The sequence below is a fragment of the Linepithema humile genome, chromosome 4 (genome assembly GCF_040581485.1).
Source record: "Linepithema humile isolate Giens D197 chromosome 4, Lhum_UNIL_v1.0, whole genome shotgun sequence".
Lineage (NCBI taxonomy): Eukaryota > Metazoa > Arthropoda > Insecta > Hymenoptera > Formicidae > Linepithema > Linepithema humile.
The window spans coordinates 25,727,961-25,753,094 of record NC_090131.1 but is presented as its reverse complement, the minus strand read 5'-3'; the positions used below and the strand labels follow the sequence as shown (position 1 = coordinate 25,753,094).

Sequence of the window (25,134 nt, the reverse complement as noted above, 5' to 3'; positions counted from 1 at the left end):
ATAGACGAGAATTCGATTATACTTATAATTAAAATTTTTGTTTTAAACATGAAGCTAGTTTTGTACAAATCAATAGGAGAAACGGGTTTTGTAAATTTTTAATTAAATATCGTTGATTCGGAAAGTTTAAAATGTCGCATGTTTCCACGTCTTTGTATCGATATTAATCCTAGTGCTGTTATCTTACTTAGAACTTACTCAGAGTCTATAACTGTGAGATTAGAACATGTCTAAGATAATCGTCAAAGATTCGCAATACCGTTATTAAGTTCCATGCAATGGAGCGCGCACTTCCAAGTTCAACCAGCGAACTTGAGCTTCGCCGCGATCATAGATTCTGATAACAATGGCTCTTTATCTATAACCCTGTTTACCTTTTACTGTAAATATAATGCATACGGAGACTTTTAAATTGTTCACGTACACGCAATGCAGCACAAAGTTGTTTAACAATCAGTGGTGCATTCGGCAAATGTATGATTTTTTATTACAAAAAGAGATGACTGGAAATAATTCCGTTAATTATGAATAACAAAAAATGCAATCTGAAAAACTGATTGGACGAACGAACCGATTAATCTCGTGGCAAGAAGAATCTCGTAGATTTCAGTTATGTCATCAATTACCAAATTTATTCCGTACATTCCTCCGCACACGTCCGAAAATGCAGCGCACAAACGCGAATTTGATCGGGCCGAACGAGTGTCGTTCGAACGATACGATTCCCCACCGCTGTTGTCGCGTTATGACGTCTTTACGAGGGAGATAAATCACGGTTATGCCCGGTCGCGTGATTGGCACCTAATTGCGACGGTATTCCGGATCGACTGGCTGTCAGTTTCGCGATTTTCGAAAGTCGTTTGCCGACGGCGTTTTAATCGACGCCTTATCGAAACGCGCTCCCGGCCGGCTTAAACGGCCACTCGATCACGAGGAATGTTCGCTACGGAATGCGATCGCGGGTCGTATTCTTTTTTTCCCCCATTCGTACGGAATGCATATTCGTATCAGCGGCTCGCCTCGAGGTGTAAAGCGAGAGTTGTGCGATAACGCAGAAACGACGCGCTGTTGTTGGCGCGCGACGATTTTCCAAGCGCGTCGAGGAGGACACACTCTCTCGTCGAACCCGAATATTCGTACGGTTTTGCCTTCGTTTTTTTTTCTTTTCTACCCAAATTTTTCTCCCTTTTTATTTTTAATATGCAGTTTAGAGAGTTTAGATTCTAATTATTGTAGCGTTTTTGTTTCACATTGTGTTTCTAAATTTGGTAACAAAGAAGAATAAACTAAAAAGCATAGATCAATATTTTCCATATTTTTTTAGAATATTTTAATAACAGGTTATTTATCGGAAAATAATAAAATTTATGGCGTGGTTTACGAAATATATATATATATTAATTAAAAAATTTAAATAAAAATATAATTTTTACATAAAAATTAGTTATCGGAATTCTAACTTTCACTTCTGTTCGCGGCTATTTGCTTTGTAAATAATTTTTGTTCGTTTGAATTTTATTCACGCTGTATTTTATGTTTAAATCAATGAATAAGGAATTTCCTATATCGTTTCGCTATTGAAGAAATATTAAAAATTTACTTACTTGAGGATACTCTTGGGATCGATGCCTGTCGGCATCCTCAGAGGTATTTTCTGTTGCTCCAGTAGAGATATGTTGTTGTCCTGAACAAACGAATAGATTATGATATTAATATAAGGAAGGATCAAGGGACGTAAACAAATAAATAAATAATTCATATTATACGGAAGCATACGGCTTAGTTACTTAGACGTCAGCATTAGTCACTTAATTACACGACTGACAAGCGTTAATAAAACACTGTGAGAGGAATTATATTATCCAGCAGTATATGAAACAGCGATCTTCATGAAAATGAGATGACTGTATCGTAATGATCCGTTAAATAGTATGCGTAATCGATAATTCGTCTATTATTCACCGTTGCACGATCTTTCATCGAATGACTTGCGAATCGTGAAATAAATATCCGAGAAATGATTTGAGTGAGCATTGTGAAACAGAAAAACGATGAGAGAAAAATCGAGAAAGAGTGCGTATTTGCACACGCGATAAAACGAGAGCGGTCTCAGACTTACCTGAGAATTTCTGGGTTTGGCCGAAAGATCGAGCGGTTGATCGGCTGCCGCGGAGCTGTCCTGATGGGCCTGCACCCCAACGAGGGGCGCCTCCCTCGGCGGTAAGCACCATTGAGGCAGCAAAGTGGGGTAAGTGCCGCTGAGGGCGGCAGCGACCATGGATGCCGCCATCGGGTCCACCTGGACCGACATCGGTGACTCCGCCGATCGCGAGCTGCTGCTACTGTCGCTCTGCGGACTCTGCACAACGCGGAGATACGTGTCATCCCGGCTCGCGCGATTCGCCGTTCCGGCGAAAAGGACGGCTGGCTGGATTGGTAGGACGGCGAAAAGGATACCAGGGGGAGAGAGTGAGGATCCGCGAGGAAACGCGGTGCAACGGGATCGAATTCTGATCGAATTCATCTTTCAAAAGGCGCACCGAAGTCTTCGCGAGTCCTCGTGAATCTTTTATGGACGCGTCAAAGTGATCAAAGCTGAGAGAGAGGTTGGCGGTGTGGCGGTCGGCGCCCAAGTACGCTCGACTTAATCAAAAGCGGCAAAAGGCTAGGTCAGACTTGAGTCGCGCTCGCAGAGGCACAACAGGTGTATGAAACGAGGGTGAAACAAGATTCCGATGACGGGATTGCATAAGTGACAAGGCAAAACGAGCAGATATTAGTGTGATCTACGTCTCAGTAAACTATCGACAAGATTATCGTCGAGTCAACCGAAGTTATATCTCATCCAAGTAGATCCAATCGCATTTCTCTTGCGATGTAGGTTTCGGATCCAAATTTTCCAGAGAAATGTTACTTTATTTATTTATTTGTTTATTCGACCACAGTATTCGAGGATAATCTCTATGCAAGATCAGTGATGAAGGACAGAATCGATGCTCAAGTCATGCGCGACTCGCACCGATCAGATACTTACAAGGGGCGCCTGGTCGTCGTGGGGTAGCTTGCCGTCCAGGCAGAAGTAACACTTGTCGAGCGGTTTCCAGTCCTCCGGCGGCGGGCTCCTGCGTCTTCCAAGGAGAAACGGCGCCGCGGCACTCGTCGCGGTCGCGTTCCCCTCGCGGCATAGTAGCCCCGACCTGGTCCCTTCCGATTCCGTCGCCGGCGTCGTCAATATCGTCGTACCGCCGCCAGAACCCGGCACCTCCTGCAGTTCCTCCTCTTTCTTTACCCTCAATAAGCCCTGCGTTACCGGTGCCCGCTCCAACGTGATTTCCTCCGCTCGTTCCTAAACGGAAAAGGAAACGAAAAATGAAGAAACACGAGTGCGACGGCTTCAATTTTTTATAAATTATTATAAAATTTTTCATTATTTCAAGTAAATAAATTCAATTATTCCTTCGCTGTAGAAAAAAAACCATTATTCTATAGAAGAGATTTATACCGACCTTGGTCCCTTCCGTGTCGGTAGCGTTGGCAGTCGGATGATCCCGAGTCGCACGATCGTTTTCCGTTCTGAGAGGGCTGGCCGCCGACCTGTCGGCGTCCTCGTCGAGCTTGAGCCGTTTCTCCGCCTCGTTCTGACTCCGTCCCGTCTCGTCGTCGTTCTCGTCGCCGTCCTCCTCCCCGTCGGCGTCCTCCCCGTCGTTCTGCCGGCGTCCACGTCGCCGTCTCGTCGCTATCGTCGTTGTGCCGGTCGCCGTTGTCGTTGACGATGTGGTCGTTGCAACACCGATGGTCGTCGTCGTCGTCGCCGTCGTCGTCGTCGTCGTCGTCGCCGCTGTTGTCGTCGTCGCCGACGTCGCCGTATCCGCCGTTCTCGCCGAGGTGTCCTCCCGCGCGACACCGTCCGCGGGCTCCTCGTCGGCGGCCTCGACCTTGATCTCGCCCGGCCTCAGACGGCGCGAATCCTCCGGCTGCGGATGATGATCCGACGTTTGCAGATGATGGTGATTTTGCAGGTGATGCCTCTGCAGACTCTCCTGCTTCACAACGCCGGTTGCGAGCGTCGTCGCCGCCGTCGTCGTCGTCGTTGTCGTTGCCGTCGTCAGCACCGTCGACGCCACCGCCGACGGGGGCAACGACGAGGGTACCGGATGATGCAGCTGCGGCCCAATCTGGTCCAGGCTCCCGGGTATCGGATTGCAGGACGACGACAACGCCGGGTAGAGCCGATGGTGGGGCTGTGCCGTCGCTGATTCGCTGCTGCGGGTGCCGCTGTACAGGGTGTCCTGGTAATGCTTCCATCTCCTACGGCCCATCAACTCCTCCGCTACCCGTTCCAGACCTGCGACACCACCGCAACTACATCAAACAATGATGTGCACCGGTCATCCGGGACCTGTGTGTGAAAGTGCTGCTTTCAGCAAGATAAACAGGCGTGCAATATTAGCTCACATGCTTGTGGGATCGATTTCGGATCGATAATCTCTCGATGATCAAACGAAGGAATCTAAACATATTGACACGTCATTGTCAACATTAAACGTACTAAATAATGATAAATAACATTTTATTAGTTTTTTAGTAAAACAGGCTCTGTAGGATTTGCGCAAGAATACTGATACTTAAGAACCACCTGATATTTTTCTCATCTATATTTTTCTTTGTTCTTTCAATTTTTCCATTCGTTGTTCATTAGAATCTCTGTCAATCAATCAATTTAATTTAGGTCCAGTCATTGACTAATTAATTTGTTCGGATAAAATTTGGACTTATGTAAATACTATTTGCGCGCCCAACAACTGCGGCTCTTAATGTCAATATTCTCTCTTTGCTAATATTTTATATATCTTATGGTGTATTCATTAGCTGGCCGATGAAACATTTTCGAAAATCTGAAATTTCAAGTTTGAGAAGTTTTTTCCAACGCTGTGATAAGTTAATTATTGAACAGCAAATATAAACACACTCGACGCATAATATAAATTTAAATAATTTTTCTACTTTTAATTTCCACCTATAATTTCTAAATCGTTAAATAATATAATTATATATCTAGTGCTACATACAATATATCGAGAGCTGAGCGATAAATTTATCGAGACGCACTTTTCTGAATACAAACTGTCGCTATCGTAGTTGTACGCACTAAAAGAAGTGTGGACCCGCGGTTTTATAATCGCGGTTGCATAATCGTGGGTTACGAGAAATGCATTTGCCGCGGATGACGATATCTAGCTCGCTGCACAAATTCACGCACGCGCGCGCGCGCGCGCCGCCGCCACCGCCGCCGCCGCCGCCGCCGCCGCCGTATGCGCCCGACCAATTCGTTTGTCATAGGAAATGATGGAGTAGATGATTAAAGTTGCGCAGAAAAGTACGCGGATGTGTTCGCAGCGCGGAGATGCGGATGCAATTCTTCCAACGAGTTGCAGGCGAAATTATGCGGATCGCGTGCGATTGAGTAACCGGACATGGTGGTTTTCGAAGGACACGGCTTGCACTATCCAGCGCAGCAAAGCGGGGAGAAAGACCGCATTTGCGAGAAGAATGGCATTTTTTATCTCTCTTTTTCCTTTTGTTATTTGGAACGCGCGAATTTTTCACTTACCAGAGATTTATCGCAGCTTTTCAGAATGCTCGAGGATTTAATTGCACGCGCCTGGGAACGGAACGTGTTAATCTAATTAATTGACCTTTTTTCGTCGTTCTGGACAAATATATGTGCATATTACTGTCGGACGCTCTGTGCGAATTAAAACATATGGAAATATAATATAGAGCTCTGCTACTCTTTGTGTTATTTATGAGTGATTACTAGATTGTCGCGAAAGCTTTATCGATGCCGCTAAAAAATGAGAAGGGCTTTTTCAATTAGCGTTTCTTCTAATAGAGAGGATAAGTATATTGAAAAGATCGCGTATCGTATTAATAAATTATCTTATTCTTATATAATCCCTTCGCAAAAGAATGCATTTCGAAGATATTAGGTTTCGTGTCTCAGGCTGTATTACGCCAGTTAGAATTCCGTTTCACTCCCCAGAATGGTTCGCGATACAGACAGAGATAACGCAATTTTTTCGCTTCCTTATCCAAAGGCCGAATAGTTGACTGTTATCACACCGACATGACGTGCCTAACTGCCGCCGTCGGCTCCGTGGAAAAGATTTTCAACGCCGTTGTAGCGTCGTAGCGTCAACGGATGCGGCGTTAAATCATCACCGGGATTTTACAAATTATGATATTTATGCTAGTCGAAACAATTATCAGAGCCGCGCCATAGTACGATGCGATATGTGTGCATTTGTGACGGATGTTAATTTCCTGAATAAATATTTAACATCGCGGAAATATGCCCGCCAGCGCGAGCTTGTGTTTTTCGCTCGTTCATTAATTTAGCAAACAGTATTCGATATTCATTTGAGTAAAAGCTCTGTCGTACATTTCGTCATCGAAGACCGTGAAAATGATTTGATTTGCGATAATCAAATTTAATATTGCGTTTTCTCTCGTCTGAACCGGATTACACTTGGAATTTCTAATACTTATGCATTTCTGTCAAGCTCCAATCGGGTTTGAAAGAATATAAAGCCGCCGGACGATGACGAGTACGTTCGAGAGTCTTGCTCTCTAAATAATTTAAATCATTCAACTTACAATATCATACAATTGATTTTTCTCTTTCAACTTCTCAATATTCTACGTGACACACGTTTCATCGCACCTTCTTTATACTGTTTTACAACACTACTGCGACAAAGTAAAACTCAGAGAAAACAGAATTTGCTGGTCTAATCGCCGGCCTTTATCGCTCGAAGAGCTCTTTCCGCACGTTCTATCGTCGATCAAACGCGAACCGACAACAGGCGTCCAATTACAGCTTGGACGCGCCAATCAGCCGCGCTTCTCGGCGGACACCCGGTATCACGGCACGCGTGCCGCAAATGCAACGTACCGTCACGCCAATCGGTACTCGCGTGTGTATGATGCACCGCGCGCATACATTTCGCCGTGTCCGCGCGATGCGCGAGCACGCGCGAGCGCTTCCTCCGCATTCGCGAGGCAAATATATTTTTGTACATGTGTACACGTATAAAAATATCGCGTGCGAACCGAGTCCGGCGACGATTTTTCATGGCGCCTGCCTTCGCGCTGCTGAATTGATTTTGTCGTTTGCCATGCGGCGGGATTGTCATTAGGAACGCAAAAAGTCGATCGTGGGTCAACCACGACACGTCGTTTCTGCGAAACGCGTTTGTTTCTGTGAAACGACGGGAATTTCGTAAATTAAATTGCACTTGGGATCGATGCGACCGTTCATCGGCGTGCAATTTGATAAGTCTCGAAACTTCGGAGCTTTACGGCACATGTGTTGTGTGAAACAAGCATATGAACGATACTATTACTATTTCAGTCAGATAATTTAGAATTTTTGACAAATTATTTCATAATTATAATTCTATATATGTTAAAGACGAAAAGAGGAAAACTTTTAATTAGATTTAGCACACACTTGCGAACAGAATAAAAAAACTTCGGGATAATCAAAATTTTATCAAGAATCGCAATTTTATTAATATTTATTTTCGACTATATCATTTTCCTATTACGTAAAGCTTTTATAAAAAGTTGTTTTAAAAATATAAATCTCATTAACAAGGGAATGCAAACGTGATATTGCATTGCTTAATTTAGGATCAATTTGGAAAGCAATGGTTTTATATGATAAAACCATCGAAAAATACAGCATGAAAAAATTTGGCACGCTTAAAATAATAAAACTGATGTCGGTACATTTTCTATGTAAATTTACGTAGAATAATATCATTTATAATAAACGAATAAATTGTAAAAGTGACTCAATTATAATGCAATTTCGAAAATTTTCTGCTCATAATATTCGCATGCAATTGTATTCGAATGATTGAATTTTATAGATGTGGATAAAATGTGGTTTTACTAATTAAAACGATATTCTGCTGAAATATGGAGATTATTGAGAATAAATATCTTTGTTTTACAACATCTAATTCATCAGATAACAGCGAACTTGTGCAGCATGAAGTAGTTAGAAGCCTCAATCCGTAATAATAATATAACTGCGAAAACAATTTTCGAAAGTACATTAGGCTCTTTCTCTAAATTAAAGTCCGCTAAGGTCGGTTTATCTCACGCAAATGGACATTCGCGTACAGCTAATTATTCCGTAGCATATTTCGCACGCCGCAATTATTATCGCCCAACTCAACGGTGCGTATCGTAGTTAGTTTAATCGTGTTATTTTCTTCGAAACGCAGAATACTCGCATCTGCGAAATAACCTATCGTCACGAGAGTATTAAGCAAACTCCGAGTGCGAATCGGGAATCGAAGTCACTCGATCGCGAAAGTGCATCCGTCGTGCGCCGTTTGAAATTTCGCGAGCGTAATGAGTCTTATGCGTTTCAGCCGTTAATTAGTTCAGTTGTTAATTATGCGTTTCGCTCGATAATTATTGTGTTATCAATTTACATGTATCGACGTCCAACGTATATAATAGAAGAAAGTGATAACTGCACAACTGTATATTTCAAAATATTATTATTAAATATTAATAAATAGAATAATCATTAAAAAAAAGTTATTGTCCAAATAAATTTAAAATTTTTATTTTTAATTTCTATTTCACAAACTAATTATTTCATAATATAATCATTGTGCAAGATAATTGTACAAAACATCATTCGGATTCTACTAATATTTTTAATAATTAATATTCTTAATATTATCGTAGAAAATTAACACAACTGGATTTGTGCAGTCATAGTATATTTTCGATTGTAGGTCGCCCGCAGCCTTGTCACTTAAATTTATTATCAATTGGTATTAGTTTGTTTTCAATCGAACACTCGCCGACATTGGTGATTAATATGTAACGACATTAGCATATTAACCGGTTCTCCAATGGAGATGATAAAAAAATTAGAACAAGTTGTTGTAGAATTGACTTTCAGTGTGAAGAGATGAACGGTCTGCCGTGTGAAACGCACACAATTTTCGGGAATTGCTCTAAAGTATAGTGATCGCGGAAGATATATCGCGGGTTTCGCTCGAGTTCACGAATAAGCGCGAATTACCTTGTGAAGAACGAGAACACCATTGATCACCTTGGATAGCTCGCAATTATACAACGAACGCCCGAGCAAACGAAATGTTAATCCTAAACCGACGACATCCATTTCTCAGATCTATCTAATTTCTAAGTTTAGCTACCGCGGTTAAATTTCTAAAGTACTTTGTAATTACATCTATGCAAATTAAATAGATATTTTCAGAGAAAACTAATAAAAATTCTACATGTTTTTTATAAGTATCGAATATTTTATATCTCAGGCAATTATTATAAATTGAGAAATAATTAAATTTAATCACACGATCAAATAAAACTGGAAAATGTGCTAATGTAATTTTTTGTCATATTTCACATTTTTAGAATCGATTCTTTTAGAAGCACACGAGCATGTAAAAGAGCATACAGAAAATATATAGCGAGAGACCTGCTCGAATTAACGCGGTCGCTTGGAAGCGCGCATGAAAAACATCTGAATAAATTATTATTGTTTGTCGAACGTTTCGAACGAATGGCGACGCCCATCGCGCTAGTCCATCGCCGACGTGTGCGACCATTATTTAAACGCTCTACTTCCACGCAGCTTATCAAATATAGGTATAATGTGCTTTGCGGAAACGCAAACTGGATCCACGCCGCAAGACACGTGCGTATGTATGTACGTATGTGTGGGTTTGCGCATGCTTGTCAGAAAAATGCACGTCGGATATTACGGCCAGGGACGAGTTTAACGCTGCGGTCTTAAGGTGGAGTTCCTACATCCTTATGGTTATTTTCAAAAATAATTAATACCGCAGCTACTTGCGTCTTAATCTCCATTTGGTAACATTTGTACAGCAGTAAAAAAAATTTATTATTTATCGAGAATTTGTAGTCAAATTGGTTATAAATTGATTTAATTTTTTATAACTCGCTTTTGTCATTATAAAAAAAATTAATAGTCTTGTATAATTCATTATATTCAGACCAATTTGTAGAATGTGCTTTTCACGTGCATTTTTTAACAAAAAAATCTATGTATTGAAAAGAAAAGTTATACGCTCGGAATAATTTGGTTCAATAGAAAACATGTACAAAAAACCATTTGCAAAATTCAAAAGACTGCCTCGCTCAATACAATTTTTCCGCTTGAATGACAATTGTACTTGATTGACATCGATGAAGATACGTGCGCCTTTATATCGCCAGCGCATCCTTGACAGTAAAGTTTTAGGTTGCAATAAGACACCGTGACTCTTACATGCATCCCGATAAATACACTTGAGGACGAGCTTTCGCGTTTGCGTGCTACAATGACTCACTGCTGATTTCAATTGCGAGTCGTTGCGAAATATCCGATAACATTATTTCTGTGATACTTTCTCGTCATACTCTACGTATCGGCGAAAATATTTTAAAAAATGTTTTTTTTTGGACAGAGAACAAGTGACCGAGAATCTGCTATACAAAAAAGCGATCGCTGATGAAACAAAAATATCGTCATCAGTAATTCTTAATACCACGTGTCTTGACGTAATTCTCCGTCGACCTTTTGACCTAAGCTCGATGCGATCGCACCGAATTTCAATCGATCGCACATTTCACAGAAAGGACGTAACGTTGATTTATTCAATCCCTTCTATATTACGAGATTTCGCATCAATTAACCAAATTTCTCGCGTAACAAGTGACTTGCGACGCGCGCTTTCGCAGCAAAGTGTTAATTGCTTATCGACGAGTTCCTTATCGCACTGCAAATTTACGATAACGCATTGACGATGAATGTGCTCGAAAGGCGATGCATTAATTAAGACTCAGGATATGCAAGACAGCGGCGGGGAGAAAGCGTACACGGCATACCTCCACAATGAACATTAATGTTTCATCGATAGTGTGATAATCAGCCGTTTAAAATTAAATGCAAACTATGCGCAATGCGATAGAGGTGACAAAATGAATGATTAAAATGTACATGAAATTTCAAGTCAACCGGTTGCGACAATCTCATTGTCGCAACCGGTGTGTGATTTTCAAATCTGTTACTAATAACATTTAATTATTCATTGCTCATATATTTTCATTGAGAATAATTTCTAACATTTCGAACTCGAGTACTTCAATAATCATGTTTAATTTTCAATCCTCTTATTTCTGTTCCCGGTATTTGCTCGGATGTTCAATTCGCATAATAAGTCTAACAATAACTGCCGCCAACACCCAAGAGTTTGCAATCTTGTGAATCACAAAAAAATTATTATTGCGCATTAACGAGGAGGTGTCGAGAAAATCTAATTTCTTTGGAATTGCACCATGTGCACGCCCCGATCGCGACTGCAGGAATCGGCCAAGTCATCGTCGCGCCAGAGCGTGCAAACTTCAAGGTTGCGTAATGACTCATGAAAATCTGGCCGCAGCTCGCCGATTGTCCGACAAATATTTTTCCTTTCGTCGCAGAAATTCGCGTTGGCATCTCAATTTTCCCAAACAACTGGTTTCAACCAGGAAAAAAAATATCATGAAAATGTAAAAACTTAAAATAACGAAACAAAGAATTAAATTTACATTTCATATTTTCTCGACTTCGATGACTTCTAAGTAAAATTTATAAGTGATCGAGAAATCACAAAACTTGCTGTACTATGCGGAAAATCGCGCGATTCAGTGTTTCCCGTGAAATAAATCATACGTGTGACGATACTTGCAAGCCGCTTATCTCACAATGATTAGCGCGATGATTGTAATCAGATTATCGCGAGATTAATAATCGATTTAAAGCAGTGTTCAGAATTAGTTGAACATTTCAGACGATTTCCGTGGTCGATGTCTCCTTTCTTCTTTTCACCACATGGGCCAGCGCAGCCCAGCATTAGGAGCTATCTAATTAATGGGTAAATTCTTTTTCTGTAAGAATATTGATTACTTAAATTTGAAGATGATTGCAATTTATGCAAAATTATTGAAATTTATTGTTAAAAATATGGTTCCTCCTATTTTTATATTTATTATATTAAAATATCATGACAATAAATTTCCATGTCATCCGTCTTATCGTGATATTTCAATATGATAAATATAAAAATAAAAAAACAATACTTTTAATAATAAATTTAAATAATCAGGGTTCTTACAGGAAAAGGACTCATTAATTGAATAACACCGTTCCTCGGCTGCTCGGTTGGCCCCGTTATGGCACGCGCGGTAAGAAGAGGAAAGAAGGAGTCGATCACGAAAATCGCCTCAGATGCTCAACTAATTCCAAGCATTGATCTGAAGCAAAGATGCTCCTTTGTTTCGTAACGTCGAATTGGCTTCGTCTGTGCGTAATTCATAAAGTGAAGTAGGAGCTTGTGTTGACGATTTGTAAATGTACGATTCCTTACATGTGTGCATTGATAATACTGTCTCGCGTATCATCGCTCGTGTATAAACGAGCGAAATATAACAGAGAGATCCAAGCAAATTATAAATTAAATTTTTATTCCCAAAAAAGTTTAATATACTATAATATTTTATCAAAATACTTCTCTCCCAAAACGCAAAATAATTAATTTTTAACGAAATTCATATTTTTATATAGAGAATATTTTATCAGAAAATACTGTGTTATGAAATAATGTATTGAAAGCAGTAAATATATTATTACTGTAAAAATTTGCAAATTTATTTCTTTTTGCAATTTTGCTGGTTCTATTTTTACGTATTTAGTACCACCAATGTTAAATTATATTATAGTAAATAAATAAATTTCCATGTATATCCTCAATAGTGTGTGAAAATGGTATGCTATTAAAATTATCATCTTATTAGCATCTACTTAACGCGTGCTTTTCCTAACAAGCGAGCCAATGTGCCTTGATGGCGAGCTAGAGAACAACGCAGTTGATCTACATGTTTTCCGCGATTGTTTCATTGAGGAATCTACACCAGCTCGTACATATGTATAATCATTCGGCGGACGAAGTCCGAGGCCTTGATCGATTCCTATCCAGAAGTAATTAGACTGCAGGCGCGGCCCGCGGATAAAATTCCAAGCAGGAGGTGCCGAACCAATCTTATCTCTCGTGCCATTTAAGAAGACGAAGAAGTAGGGCAGATGACCACGCCCGGGATTAAAGCAATGACGTTACACCGGGAAACAGTTCCACGGATAAAATCATTATCAGTCTGTACGTGTAGATTGGCCATTTGCGAGCTAAATGCGACTACGATATCGCGTCATGTTTTTCAGATTTTCGAGTTATATATATATGCGTTGTAAGAATAAAATAACAGATACTCTCTGCATGCTTTGCCGAGATTCCACCAACATAATTATAAACATAATTAATTTAATTGCACAGAATGCATCCGAAGAAGAAGAATGACATATCAAAACTAAAAAAAATAAAATTCTTGTTTAAAAAAAGTAGCTAAAAAACATAGACGATAAGTCCAAAGTATTTGACACGTCTCGTATAAAAATTCACATCCAATATTTATTCTTTTATTAAAATAAAATAATTACTGTAGTAACTACTAGCTTATTAGTGCTACTTTTTACTAACATAAACAAATGCATTTTCTTATTTACGCTATATTTTCAGATGTATGCAGTTATTTCTAAATAACTTTCCACATAGTTCTTATTTGCTTTTTGTAAATTTCATTTTTTAACAATATACATTTTGATTTATATTGCGTGTTGTACTAAATGCTGAAATATTAATATACGCAGAACCTTGATCAAAATGCGTTGCGGTAAGCCGTTACTATCGCTATTGTTATTATTACATAATGTACACTTGAATTAAATAATTCATTAACGATAATAATTCATAATCTCCTAATATTAAACGCCACAAATATAACCTAAAGAAAGGTTGTATTAATAAATCAAATAGTACAAATAATTCATTTTGCGTTACACATGTAACTAAAATTTACACGCGATAGTTACATTTTGCGCCAAATCAAAGAAATGAATGATAAAACCATTCGCGATCCGTCCAAATCGACGGAAAACATCGGAGCTGACGTTCTTTTCGCCTCGGTAATCAAAATGACGAAGATTCGAAAATACAGCCACTTTCCACGGTCGTTCTCCGCCGAGGATATAGCGGCACCATTCCTCAATTCTAAATCGAACGACCTCGAGGGGTCCGTCAGCCAATAGAGGAGCCGCGATTTTCAGCGAGGTCCGACGACGGCCCTCCGCTCGCCACGGTCCCTAAGCTGCTATACCGCAGCGGTGCCTTCTCTAATCGCCGGCCCATTTCGACCAACCAATGGCAATCCGGTTTAGACGAGAGTAGAAGGCTGGAAATGATTACTTTCCGTCTCTCTTTTTCTCACTCCTTCCCGTCTCGGTCCCTCCGGCCCGTGGTGGGGCCGCGGTCGGACTCTCACGAGCGCGTACACAAGGCTATCCTTTGTCCGAAACCCGCTTGAGACTGGGTCGCGTCAAAAACGTCTCCCAGACGCTGTAATCGAATCGTAATTGCGATAATGAACTCCTCCCCACCACCCCTCCCCCCATCATCGGTTCGTCACGTTACGGATCCACATTGTACAGGTAGACCCGAAATATTTCCTCGCCATTGTATCGCTTCAAAGGCAAAGCACCGATTCGGGTCTCGACGGCGTATCGCGCCGACGGCTACTCGTAACTCCGTAATTTATATAAAAAGATTTCTCGTACAAAAGGAATAACTGTTAAATTTTTCTCTCTATTCAATTTTCTGTGAATGGAATTTATTATTAATAAAAAACATATCATATTTATATAATAACATAAAATAAATATGGAATATACGTGTGCATAATAATGATCTCTAATGCGATCAATTTTTAACATATCACATTCAGTTATAATAACATGCGAAAATCGCGCTTATTAATTCAATGGAAATATTCAAAAATTGTTGTATCGATAAATGAACATCGCGCGAGCGATAATGTGATAAAGCAGAACGATGCCGAATGGGTTTCCGTTAACGATACTCCTGTTTGCATAATGCACGCTGTCGTGGAAAACTAGATCGCTGTTACTTTCAGACCTCGTTTCACGGCGACCGGGTAAACGCGACGGTTGCGATTTGATGGAAAAGAAAAAAGAAAGATAGGCATTTCCCTCTCTCTCCCCCTTTCCGCGCTTAGGCGCAAGTTATCTGCATCGCTTTGTTGCATGATCGCGAGAATCCCATTCACCTGGCGGGATCGCTTAGTGGTTTCCGAGGCGAGCGAAGGACGACGGTGCACACGATGTGGATGTCGAAAGGCTCGAGAGCAATTGCCTATCTCTCGCGAAGGCACGGTACGCCTGTGCCTGCCCGGCCGTGCCTCATTAACGTCTCGAGATGATGCTCACCGAGGACGATCGCGCGCGCTCGCATGAATTCGTCGTGTATCAAAACTCGCAATCTGGGACCGGGGATAAAAATAAGCCGCGATGAATAGTAAGTTGCGCGAAACGAGAGTTCCCATGCAGACTTATTGTTGTCGGCGTTGTCTGATCCGTTGATCGCGTCTCCTTGAGCATGAAAGTACTAACGGGACAGTCACGAGCCACGTTTCGAGCGCATGCCACCTACACGTTCCCGCATAAGATCGTAATCGCCCGGGCGTATAATTAGCGCTCTATGAAATAAAAGATAATTCCCAAACCGTGACGCGTCCCCCTTCGGTATTCCCCCGCCGCATGAGAAGACTCGGTCTTCGCGTGACGCCGCGAACATCACGACACTCGCAACGCGATCGTGGCAATGCGACGCTGGTAATTACTAGACGATCGTAACATCGTGACAATTTTTCGGAGTGCATTCTCGTCGCAGAGGTTCGACGCGCTCACGAAAATACAGCCAAAGGGTTTTTCAGACACGGGAGGGCGAGGTACCAGCTGCCGAATCTTTTAGAGCCATTCTCTGCGTCCCCCTCCCCCTCCTCCTACCCTCACCAAAGAGCCCTGGCTTACTAACGGCCGTGAGGCAGCCAATGCACTATATCGAGGGGCCGCTTCCTTTTCTTCAACGGCAGTTGTGAAGGTGTGTGCATGCAGTACATACAGTGCATACGGTGCATACAGTGCATACAGTGCATACATCGTGCATACATCGTGCATACATCGTGCATACGCAGACAGGGTCGGACGGTGACTTGTCAGGACTTGGCTAATCATTTTTGGGGAATCATTTAAAGTTAGCCCTTAGCAACAGTATAATCGCGCAAGGAGATATGTTGGAAAAAAAACTTGTTTGATTCTTTTTTACTCTACGCAATAACGATTTAATAATACGATATTGAAATTGGATAAATACTTTTAAATAAGATAAATTTTATGAATTTTGCTACCAGCATTTGAAACTGAAGTTTTTTTTATCTCTATGTATAAAATTCGATTCTATAAATACAAAAATGCAGAAATGGTACAAAAAACGAGCTGACTTCGATAATTTGCCTTTATACATAAATCGATATATTGGAGCGTATTTCAGTTATAAAATAAAAGATATTTAAAGGAAATTTAAAATTTTATTACTGTTCCAAATTTTTGAAACCTCTTTGAAAAAAGGAGAAAAATAGTGTTCGTTAGAACAAATAATAGTCATCATCTTAATTGTGATTTAGCCTGAGCCAATACACCCTACGCAAACACACTCACGGGATATCTCGGTTTTAGTATCATTACTGTTCAGAATTACGGCCGTTCATTATTCTACAGCTCGCAACTAGCAATCATTTTGCAACAATGGCCACTCCCATTCTTTGCGGCAACGAGCGCGTATGAAAACTTGAAGGGAGAGATACCTCCAGTGCGACATTCACGGAACCATCGCAACCACTTTGAAGCCGGTCGAGGAAACTCGGTGGTGTTTAACGTACACCACGACACTGTCAGACTCGCAATCCGATAATCGTCGTGGCACATTCCCCGGTTTGACTCGAGTTTAGAACGCGAGGCACGCGGTGATAACATTAAAATAAAAATAAAACGTTCAATCAGCGACAAATCTGATTAATCGACGGTTTTTTTTGCACCACGAGCTTTCGAAAGTGAGGCACTTCAACTTTTTCGTCTACATCGTGCACGTTTAACGAGACTTTCGTCGTCGTCGGCGTCTGCCTAAGCGGTAATCGGACACCAAACGAGGCAGCGGAGTCGTTGTCTGGTGACCCATTTATCGCTCTACGCTGTCTAGTATTACAACCGCGAGAAGAGTCGCGTCGCAAAATATTACCGTACGGGCCACGGTAGATTCGTCAGTGACAAAGAAGCGACAGTGATGGACCAGACCGTGACGAACATCGGCGGAAGAACAGGTCGATTCCTATTCATCTATCTTACTTCGCAGTTGCAATATCCAGTGGATGCATCCGATAAAACTGCCAAGAAAGTTCGGACACGTCGCTCTCAATTTGTCTCACAAAAATAATATACGAAATAATACGAAAATACTGTACGGAATGTAAAATACTGTACGCGAACTGCATTCTAAGAGTGAAAAAATTTTACTTATAAAAATAACTGAATTATCACGCATAGTTTCACTTTCTAATTATCGTAATAAAAAAAAATGTTATATCACATTGCAGATAATAATTTAATCAAGTAAATTATTCAAAAATATGTTCAAATAAAATTATCGAAACAACTCCGAGAATTTTTCATCGTAAAAATGTATATTATTTTAACACGATAATTCACAATTTATAGACGAGAGATTAAATTAGAAGTATTTGCATAGAAAAATTTTTGGCCTTCATATTGACTGAAAGAAAGCACCATCATATTTCTATCTTACGTTACACATCCTGTATAGCACGAATGCCGTGTAGGGTAACAAGCTAACGAAAATGTTGTAACGGTCAGCCAGAAGAGGCGAGATGTAAGGAAGGCGAGACGATAAGAGAAAGAAGCAAACAAGCCAAGAGAGAAGATAAAAGCGCGCAAGCAAAAAGGAAAAAAAAAATGAGAGAGCTTTGCATGCATGCAGAATGCAACAGTTAGCGCATGGTGCGAAGAGAGATGCTATTGCCGACGTGTGCACGTGAGTCGGCGTGAAACGCGACGGGGGAAAGAGACGGAGAGACAGAGAGAACTGTGCCGGTCTCACACAATGTCGCTTTTTCAACATATACGCGTACGCACACGCGCGCGCGCGCGCGCTCGCACATGCACGAGCGAAGGAGCGAGCGCAGCTCCGCGGCGGTTGAATATCGGCATTTCGGTTGGCATGATAAAGCGAAGCCTCGCGCGGATGAAATTTTGCGGCGTACGCACGAGGAACGATTAAAACGCAACAGATCACCGCCGCCATCCGTCACTGGATTAGCTCCCATGTTTTCAACCCCGCTTCGCTCCACCGCCGCGAATGCGAATGATATTCTAACGGCCCGCTCGCGGATCGTGACGGACAACGTATTGAGTGTGGAACGCACCTCATCATTCGGAATGAATTACGCTACGTCCGGAGAGCGGTTTAATCATTCTATCCTATTATTATTAGTATTATCCGACAGGTGTGGAAAATAAAAAAAAATAAGAAGAAACGAAAAGGATTTACGGTACGCTGCGCTTTTAGTTTTGCAAAAAAGATTAAAATTTTAATTCTATAGTTATAATTTAAAAAATGTACCTTTTTTTTCTACTGCTATTTCTGTAGTAAAGTTAATTTAAATATTAATATATTGATTTAATTAATAATGTTGCACTAGAATCAAAGAAAAAAATACTATTCTTTTTATATTATCGCCTAAAAAGATACTAAATATAAAAACTCTTCAGTTTTTCACCGAAAGAGTTAAAAGAGCGGAAATTATCAGTGTACAGATTTCGATTCATTTAATCTTGTCCGATATTGTATCTCTCAGGTATTAATTCTAACATTCACCATTGTAGCTTTTATTCATTCGAGAAACATTGTGATCGCCTCGATTCTTAATTGGTAGCAGTTTACAGTTGACGATACGGCGATAGTAAATTTAGTCGCTCGAAATTATTTATCTCGTAAATAATTTAAAAGCCAGAGGCGTTAATTACGCGAAATTAGCGTCTAACTTCCAGCATGACAGGGGAAACTTGGCGCGGAGGGGAGAGCGCGAAGAACACAGGAGTAGTTGTAAATTGCTTTATCGTATTGCGGGCTTCTCTCTCCCAGCGGCGCATTCGGACGCGAACGAGGCACGGGGAAACGAAGTAACTGATTTATGAACTGGAGTTACGAGACGTCATCTACACGATGGGAGACGGGCTGCACGCCCATGAATGTCAAATAAATACACGACGAATTCATCGACGCGCAGCTTATCGCAACACGTTTTAATCAGTTAGGACACACGGCCAGGAAGCGAATCGAGGCGCCCTTCGTTCAGCTTCATTAGGGCAATCGGTTTGTCCATACTTTATTTGCGCTCGCTTCGCCATTCAGCGACTGCTAAACGCTAACGTTGTTCGTTAACGAGCTAGTCGGCCGCACTAATTATCCCCAGAGTCTATGTAATCGCTTAATACCCTGTTATCTGATTGTATCGGACGTTGACCCATTTTCCACTTTCGAAACACTTCGCCGCTCGTGTCCAGATGATTATTATTTAAAATGGCGTTTCGCACTTCGATGCATAGTAGACCATTGAGAAACTTTTCTTTCGTCGCGCTGAGGCAATCGGTTAGGCAAGCGCAAAGTTTCAAAGCGGAACGATTTAATTGCCGCGATGAGTCGCAAGATTAATATATGAGATTTATTTGGAAAGTAGTACGAAACAAAACTTTAAAACATAATAATCTTGCGACTGCTTTAAATTTTGTATAAGCTTAATGAAACTCTATTCTTTTAAAAGTACAAGAGAAATTTATGAAAGTATTTATAGATATAAAATAATCACTATTTTATGTCACACTTGATATTTTTAATTGTAAACAGAGAAATCCAAAAATAATCATGCACAAATACTGTACGCCAGTCTTTAATATTTACTGAAGTTATGCCATTTCAGCCGAAAGCGCAATTAAAATTAACTGTTAATTTTCAGAGTAGCCATCTTCTATCAGTATATAATATTTTAATAATGCGACATCGGAATATATCATTTAATTTGATTCCGGAACGTATCGTTTAATTTAGTTTTAACTATGCGAGTGTGCGGTTGAAGCGTACGACACTGAACGTTTAATTAGATTTCTACCTCTTTTTCTCATCGACGATGACGTAGGACTTTTCGGACATTACATTCGTACATACCAGTTCGATTTCTGCGCGTTGCGATTTATTTTTATCCACTCTTCCTTCGAGCATCCTAACGCCGCTTTGAGATTGCTCAAGGAGAGCGTTTTCGGGCGTAACGCCAACGCACGACTTGCCGAAATGGGGGGATGGGGGGGGGGGAGAAAAGACGAAGTAAAGGGATAAGCGGGAGGGAAACGGACGGTGAGAAGGTGCCGTGTCATTTTCGTCAATTTAACGGTCCCCTTCCTCCCGCGACTCGCGAAGCAGCGGAGTCTCTCGGTGAGTCCCCACCGTGATAGTGCCCTACCAAAGTCCGCCCCTGGCTCGCTCCCACCCTCGCCTCGTCGAAGTGAGGTCAATCGACGGAGAGGGCTGAAGACGACCCCCACCCTCTTGCAACGACCCTCCCTACCACGGCTACTCAATATCGTTTCATTACGCACCCTGCTCCACCGACCACCCGACCGCCCTCCACCCCCCCTTTCCCTCTCTGTCTCTTTGCCCTCTCTTGCGCCTTCTCTCTCGCCTCACTTTAACCCCCGTCGTACTCCTCACTTCTCGCCCTCCCCCCTCGAGTCCCGCCGTTCCTACCGCGGCGACGAAACACGAACGCCGACGAATTTTTATTGTTACTTCTCGCGCCGCTTCCTCTGACCTCCCTTCAACTCCCCCAGCCCCCACCCACCCCCGGCCACCCACCACCTTCTCCTCTCCCTTTTTTATGCGCCTTTTAACGATCAGCAGTAACTGCGCCCATCCGCCTCCCCCTTGCTTGCGCCTGCCTTGCCTTGCCGCGCCGAGCCTTTTTCGGGAAACGGAGCGGATGCGGCGGAACAATGGAAAAAGGGATGATACGTGCGTCGAGATATATTGCTCCCCGCGTTCGCGTCCGGTTTTCGTTCGTAATGCCTCCCCGGCACGATACGGGAAGTAATCGAGCTAATCGGCAATGACGTTGCGCACAGCCTTATCTGCTCCGACTGGTTCAAGTTTCAGATCTCGTGAGAAAGGTATCGTGTTTTAACGGTCTTTATACATCCAGCTCTTAAGAACTATTAATATTACATCTTTCATAAAAGCTATACCCTCTATAAATCTTCTACTAGACAATGAAATATTACCGGATATCCAGCGGCAAAGCGCATGCTCGCATAATCCACGTTTCGCATGAATGAAAAGCAAGCGTGCGAGATAGATGGGCCTTCACTTTTCTTAACATCACAGAGATTAACGCGATCATTTCGACTTCGCGGACGTACAATACAGGCGTTACTTGATAGAACTCTTCGCACCTTTTTACTTCTCGTCTCCCATTTTAGCGATAATAACTAAAACACGAAACTAACTTTCTATTTAACTTTTCCAACCGCGGTTCGTTACGTTTTTGACATTTTCCAACTGCCTTTTGTTACAGTTTTCATTCTTCTTCCTTCTCTCTTCGCGGAGGCGTAAACTATAGAAAATTTAACAAAACGCGGTTGAAAAGGGCGGATTTATAACACTTTTTTTTTTTTTTTTTTTTTTTTTTTTTTTAATACGGCGTTCATTTCAACTCTTATCGTTTCTAAAAATTTCTGACCACAAAGGCGCGATTTGTTCTTTCAAAGAGCAAAACTATGACGTTTCTAATCGCGTGCACGTGTACGCCGCGCCACGCCGTTGCCTCGCAACTGCGCTCGGCCGCGAAGAAGCAGCTGGTCGTCTCTCTCTTTACCTATACTACGTCGATCCACTTCTGCGTTTTCACGTTCGCTGAATACGCCGCCTCTGTCGTGCAATCGTATGGCGTCCACCTCGTGACAACGCAGTAACGCAGTTCGAACGACATCGTTACAGCCGACACTCGTGGCATGCGGTGCCCTCGCGAGATCGCGACGTACCGTCGGCTCTCGGCTCCTCGGTGCCACGAAACGCGGCGCGACGCGGGGGAAGAGGCTTCATTACGTCCAATTCCATGTCCTCTCGCCAGCAGCGACGATGGGTGTCGCGCGATTACGTGCGTGCGAGCCGACGTCGGGGATTACGCAGTGCGTGACGATTACCGCGCGTCTCCCGTGTACACTTGATCTCCCTTTTCCTCCCTCCCTCTCTCTCTCCCCCTCTCTCTCTCTTTCTCTCTTTCTCTCTCGCTCTCGCGTTCGCACTGCCGAAACTTCGAAGCTCCGATTCACACCGGGCGGAGATCGAGCGACGCGCGCGTAACAGGTGTAACCGCTTCTGTCGGAAGAACCAGGTGAGAATCCTGCTGTTTCGACGGAGAGAGAGAGCAACAGTTCCCCAACTACGGAAGCTGTCCGCGCAAAGGACGACGACCCTTCGCCTCTGGACCCTCCCGCCTTTAGAACTCACTCACTGAACCGACACCTTTGCCGTGCCGTTACCGGCGTCGGTTGTCTACCTCGACACCCGCTCACCCGTCACCCTCCTCTCGCGTACAGACACTCTCGTCTCGCATCCCGACGCGCTGGCGACGCGCCGTCACCGTTGGCCGACGTATTGTGTGCGTGCCACTCGCGCGTACCGCTCGGAACAACACCGAGATTTCGAAGGCCGGTTCCACCCTCCGTCACCCTTTACCGAACGCGCACTGGTCGATCCTCTAAGATCGTGGAAGTCTCGAGAGGAGAGGCAGAGGAACGCGGCGCACACACGCAACTCGTGTCGCCCCTTCCCCTTGCCCGCCCGTCCGCCCACCCCCAGTCTTCGTCGAACTTCCACTGTCGGCCTCCCTTTTTAGGACCTCTTCGCTGCGGGGGGCGAAGATGAGATACGAGAGGGAGAGAGAAGGAAGGGCGGCGGCGGTGGGTCGCCGGGGAGGAGGACGATGAGGGAGGAAGGGGAAGGGTGCCCCGAGGAAGGATTCGCGAAAATTTCTCGACCACCAGCGGCAGCTGCGTTCCGAAATGAAGAGCGAACGAGAGGTGGCGGCGACGACGACGACGACGGTGGTAGAGGAAGGGAGAGAGTCACGGTGGGCGCACGAACGGCGTGAGGACCGCGGGGAGAAAGAAGGAGGGAAGGGAAGGACGACGAAACGCGCGAGGCGGGGGAGGGGGGGGGAGGGGACATAAAAGTGGAGGAAGAAGCGTAACGGCGAGTGCACGCAACACCGACGCGTGCGGAAACGTGCCTTCCGCGAGTACCGGAGCTCGCCCCTTGACGAACTAACCGAAAGGCGAAGAAGGGGAAGTCGGGGTGGAGGGCTGGTGGGGACGCGACGGCGTGGCAGAGGGGTCACGGGAGTGGGTGGCAAGGGGGGACGGCGAAGAGGGCGAGGGGGAGAGTAGAGGCCGTAAGAAGAAGAAAAGAAGGTTTCGGGCGGCGGCCGGGATCGCTCGGTTGTCTGTGGTCAAGGCACGCAGCTTGTGCAGTATTCTCTGCGCGTCTGACGATGCCCGCCTGCTTCCCCTCAACGACGCCGACCGAGGGGTAAGCGTCGTCGACGTGGAAAGGGCGGGCGCGGAGGGGTCTGTCTCGCGAGCCTGATTTCGCCACCCTTCCCTGTACGGGAAATTGCACGCGCGGCGCCTAATTCTTCTCGTAGCTTCTCGTCGTTTCTCATAGCGATAACGGGGACGCCGCGCCACTCTTCCCTCTAATAATTGCGAATTTTGACAAATGATTCGACTTTCGCGAATCCTACGTTATTTTAATGAGCGCGTCAAGCGCGGCGTGGTCTTTGATACAAAACGCCACCACCCACTTTCCCATTTCTCTGTTGCTAAGCACGTCTTATTGTTAGATATAAGATGAATCAGACAGCCGTATTCAATCCCGTATTAGAAACGTAAGCTTTAATCTTTATATAGATATCGGATATCGATTACCATTCTCAGAAAAAGAAATAATTATCTATTCGTATAAAATTTTCTGATTTCATCCGTCAAGAATATTTATAGAAAGTTCTATTCATTGAGTGCAAAAAGTTACGTTACTTAATACATAATTCATTTAACAAAAATTTGCCATATTGTACAGTTGGATCGTTCCGTACTAAATAATTTGCCGAAAATCTTCAGATTTCAGATAATAATTTATATTTCCTATTTTTATTTGCAAACAAAAATTCTGCGGGTTGTATTATGTTATTTTGATATTTCATTATCCAATCTATATTTAATATTAACAGCAAAATTTAAATCATGAGATAACTGTTCTCAAATTACAGCACACGTCATTTCATTGCGTATTGCATTACACAATGCGATCGTCATATTCGAGATATGGCATCCGGTGAAAGAAATCGTAATCATCTTTTTCGCGGATCGATGAGAGGAAGAGAGAGAAAGAGAGAGAGAGAGAGAGAGAGAGAGAGAGAGAGAACAATTTCTCACCAGACGCGCACGCAGAAAACTTAAAACCGCACAGGAAACTACTCACAGAATATTATCGGATTTTCCGGCAACGTGGTACCACCCTGTTGAACGTACAGGCGCGAGTAGGAGTCACGCCTGGCACATAGTCAGCCAGGATTCGGCGTTTTGGTTCGCAACAGGTCTCAACCACCAGCGTGTTTTCTCCTTCTCTCTCTCACCCTTTCTCTCTCTCTCTCTTTCCTTTCCCGCCCTCTCTTTCTCACCGCGTCTCTCTTTCTCCCACGGTCTTCCTCGCTCGCTCTACACGCGTTCGCACACTGACAGAACCCGCGCCTACACTATGTACTCTCAACATAGAGAAACTCGCCATGCGGAAGGCAAACGTATGTACGCGTACGTATACATACATACACACGCTCTAATAGATAGATAGATATATATATATATATATATATATATATATACCATTCTTGCCGCGACATACATACACATACGCAACAAGCACGCTTGATGACATGCTTCTCCTGTGTGCG

General features: G+C 42.9%; 1 protein-coding gene across 7 annotated transcripts in view; it reads right to left on the bottom strand.

Annotated features, from left to right (window-relative positions):
• LOC105672552 (mushroom body large-type Kenyon cell-specific protein 1-like) overlaps nt 1-25,134 on the bottom strand; it is a 169,165-nt gene that overhangs the window by 15,169 nt on the left and 128,862 nt on the right. For 5 of the 7 annotated variants that reach the window (XM_067353919.1, XM_012367572.2, XM_012367571.2 and 2 more), the window contains 4 exons: nt 3,507-4,345; nt 3,035-3,346; nt 2,120-2,359; nt 1,605-1,684 (listed from right to left, as the gene is read on the bottom strand). In XM_067353919.1, the coding sequence (XP_067210020.1) occupies nt 1,605-1,684; nt 2,120-2,359; nt 3,035-3,346; nt 3,507-4,345 (1,471 nt within the window). Of the gene's footprint in view, nt 1-1,604; nt 1,685-2,119; nt 2,360-3,034; nt 3,347-3,506; nt 4,363-25,134 lie in introns of all 7 variants that reach the window. The other 2 variants (XM_012367573.2, XM_012367574.2) reach the window with 2 other exon arrangements.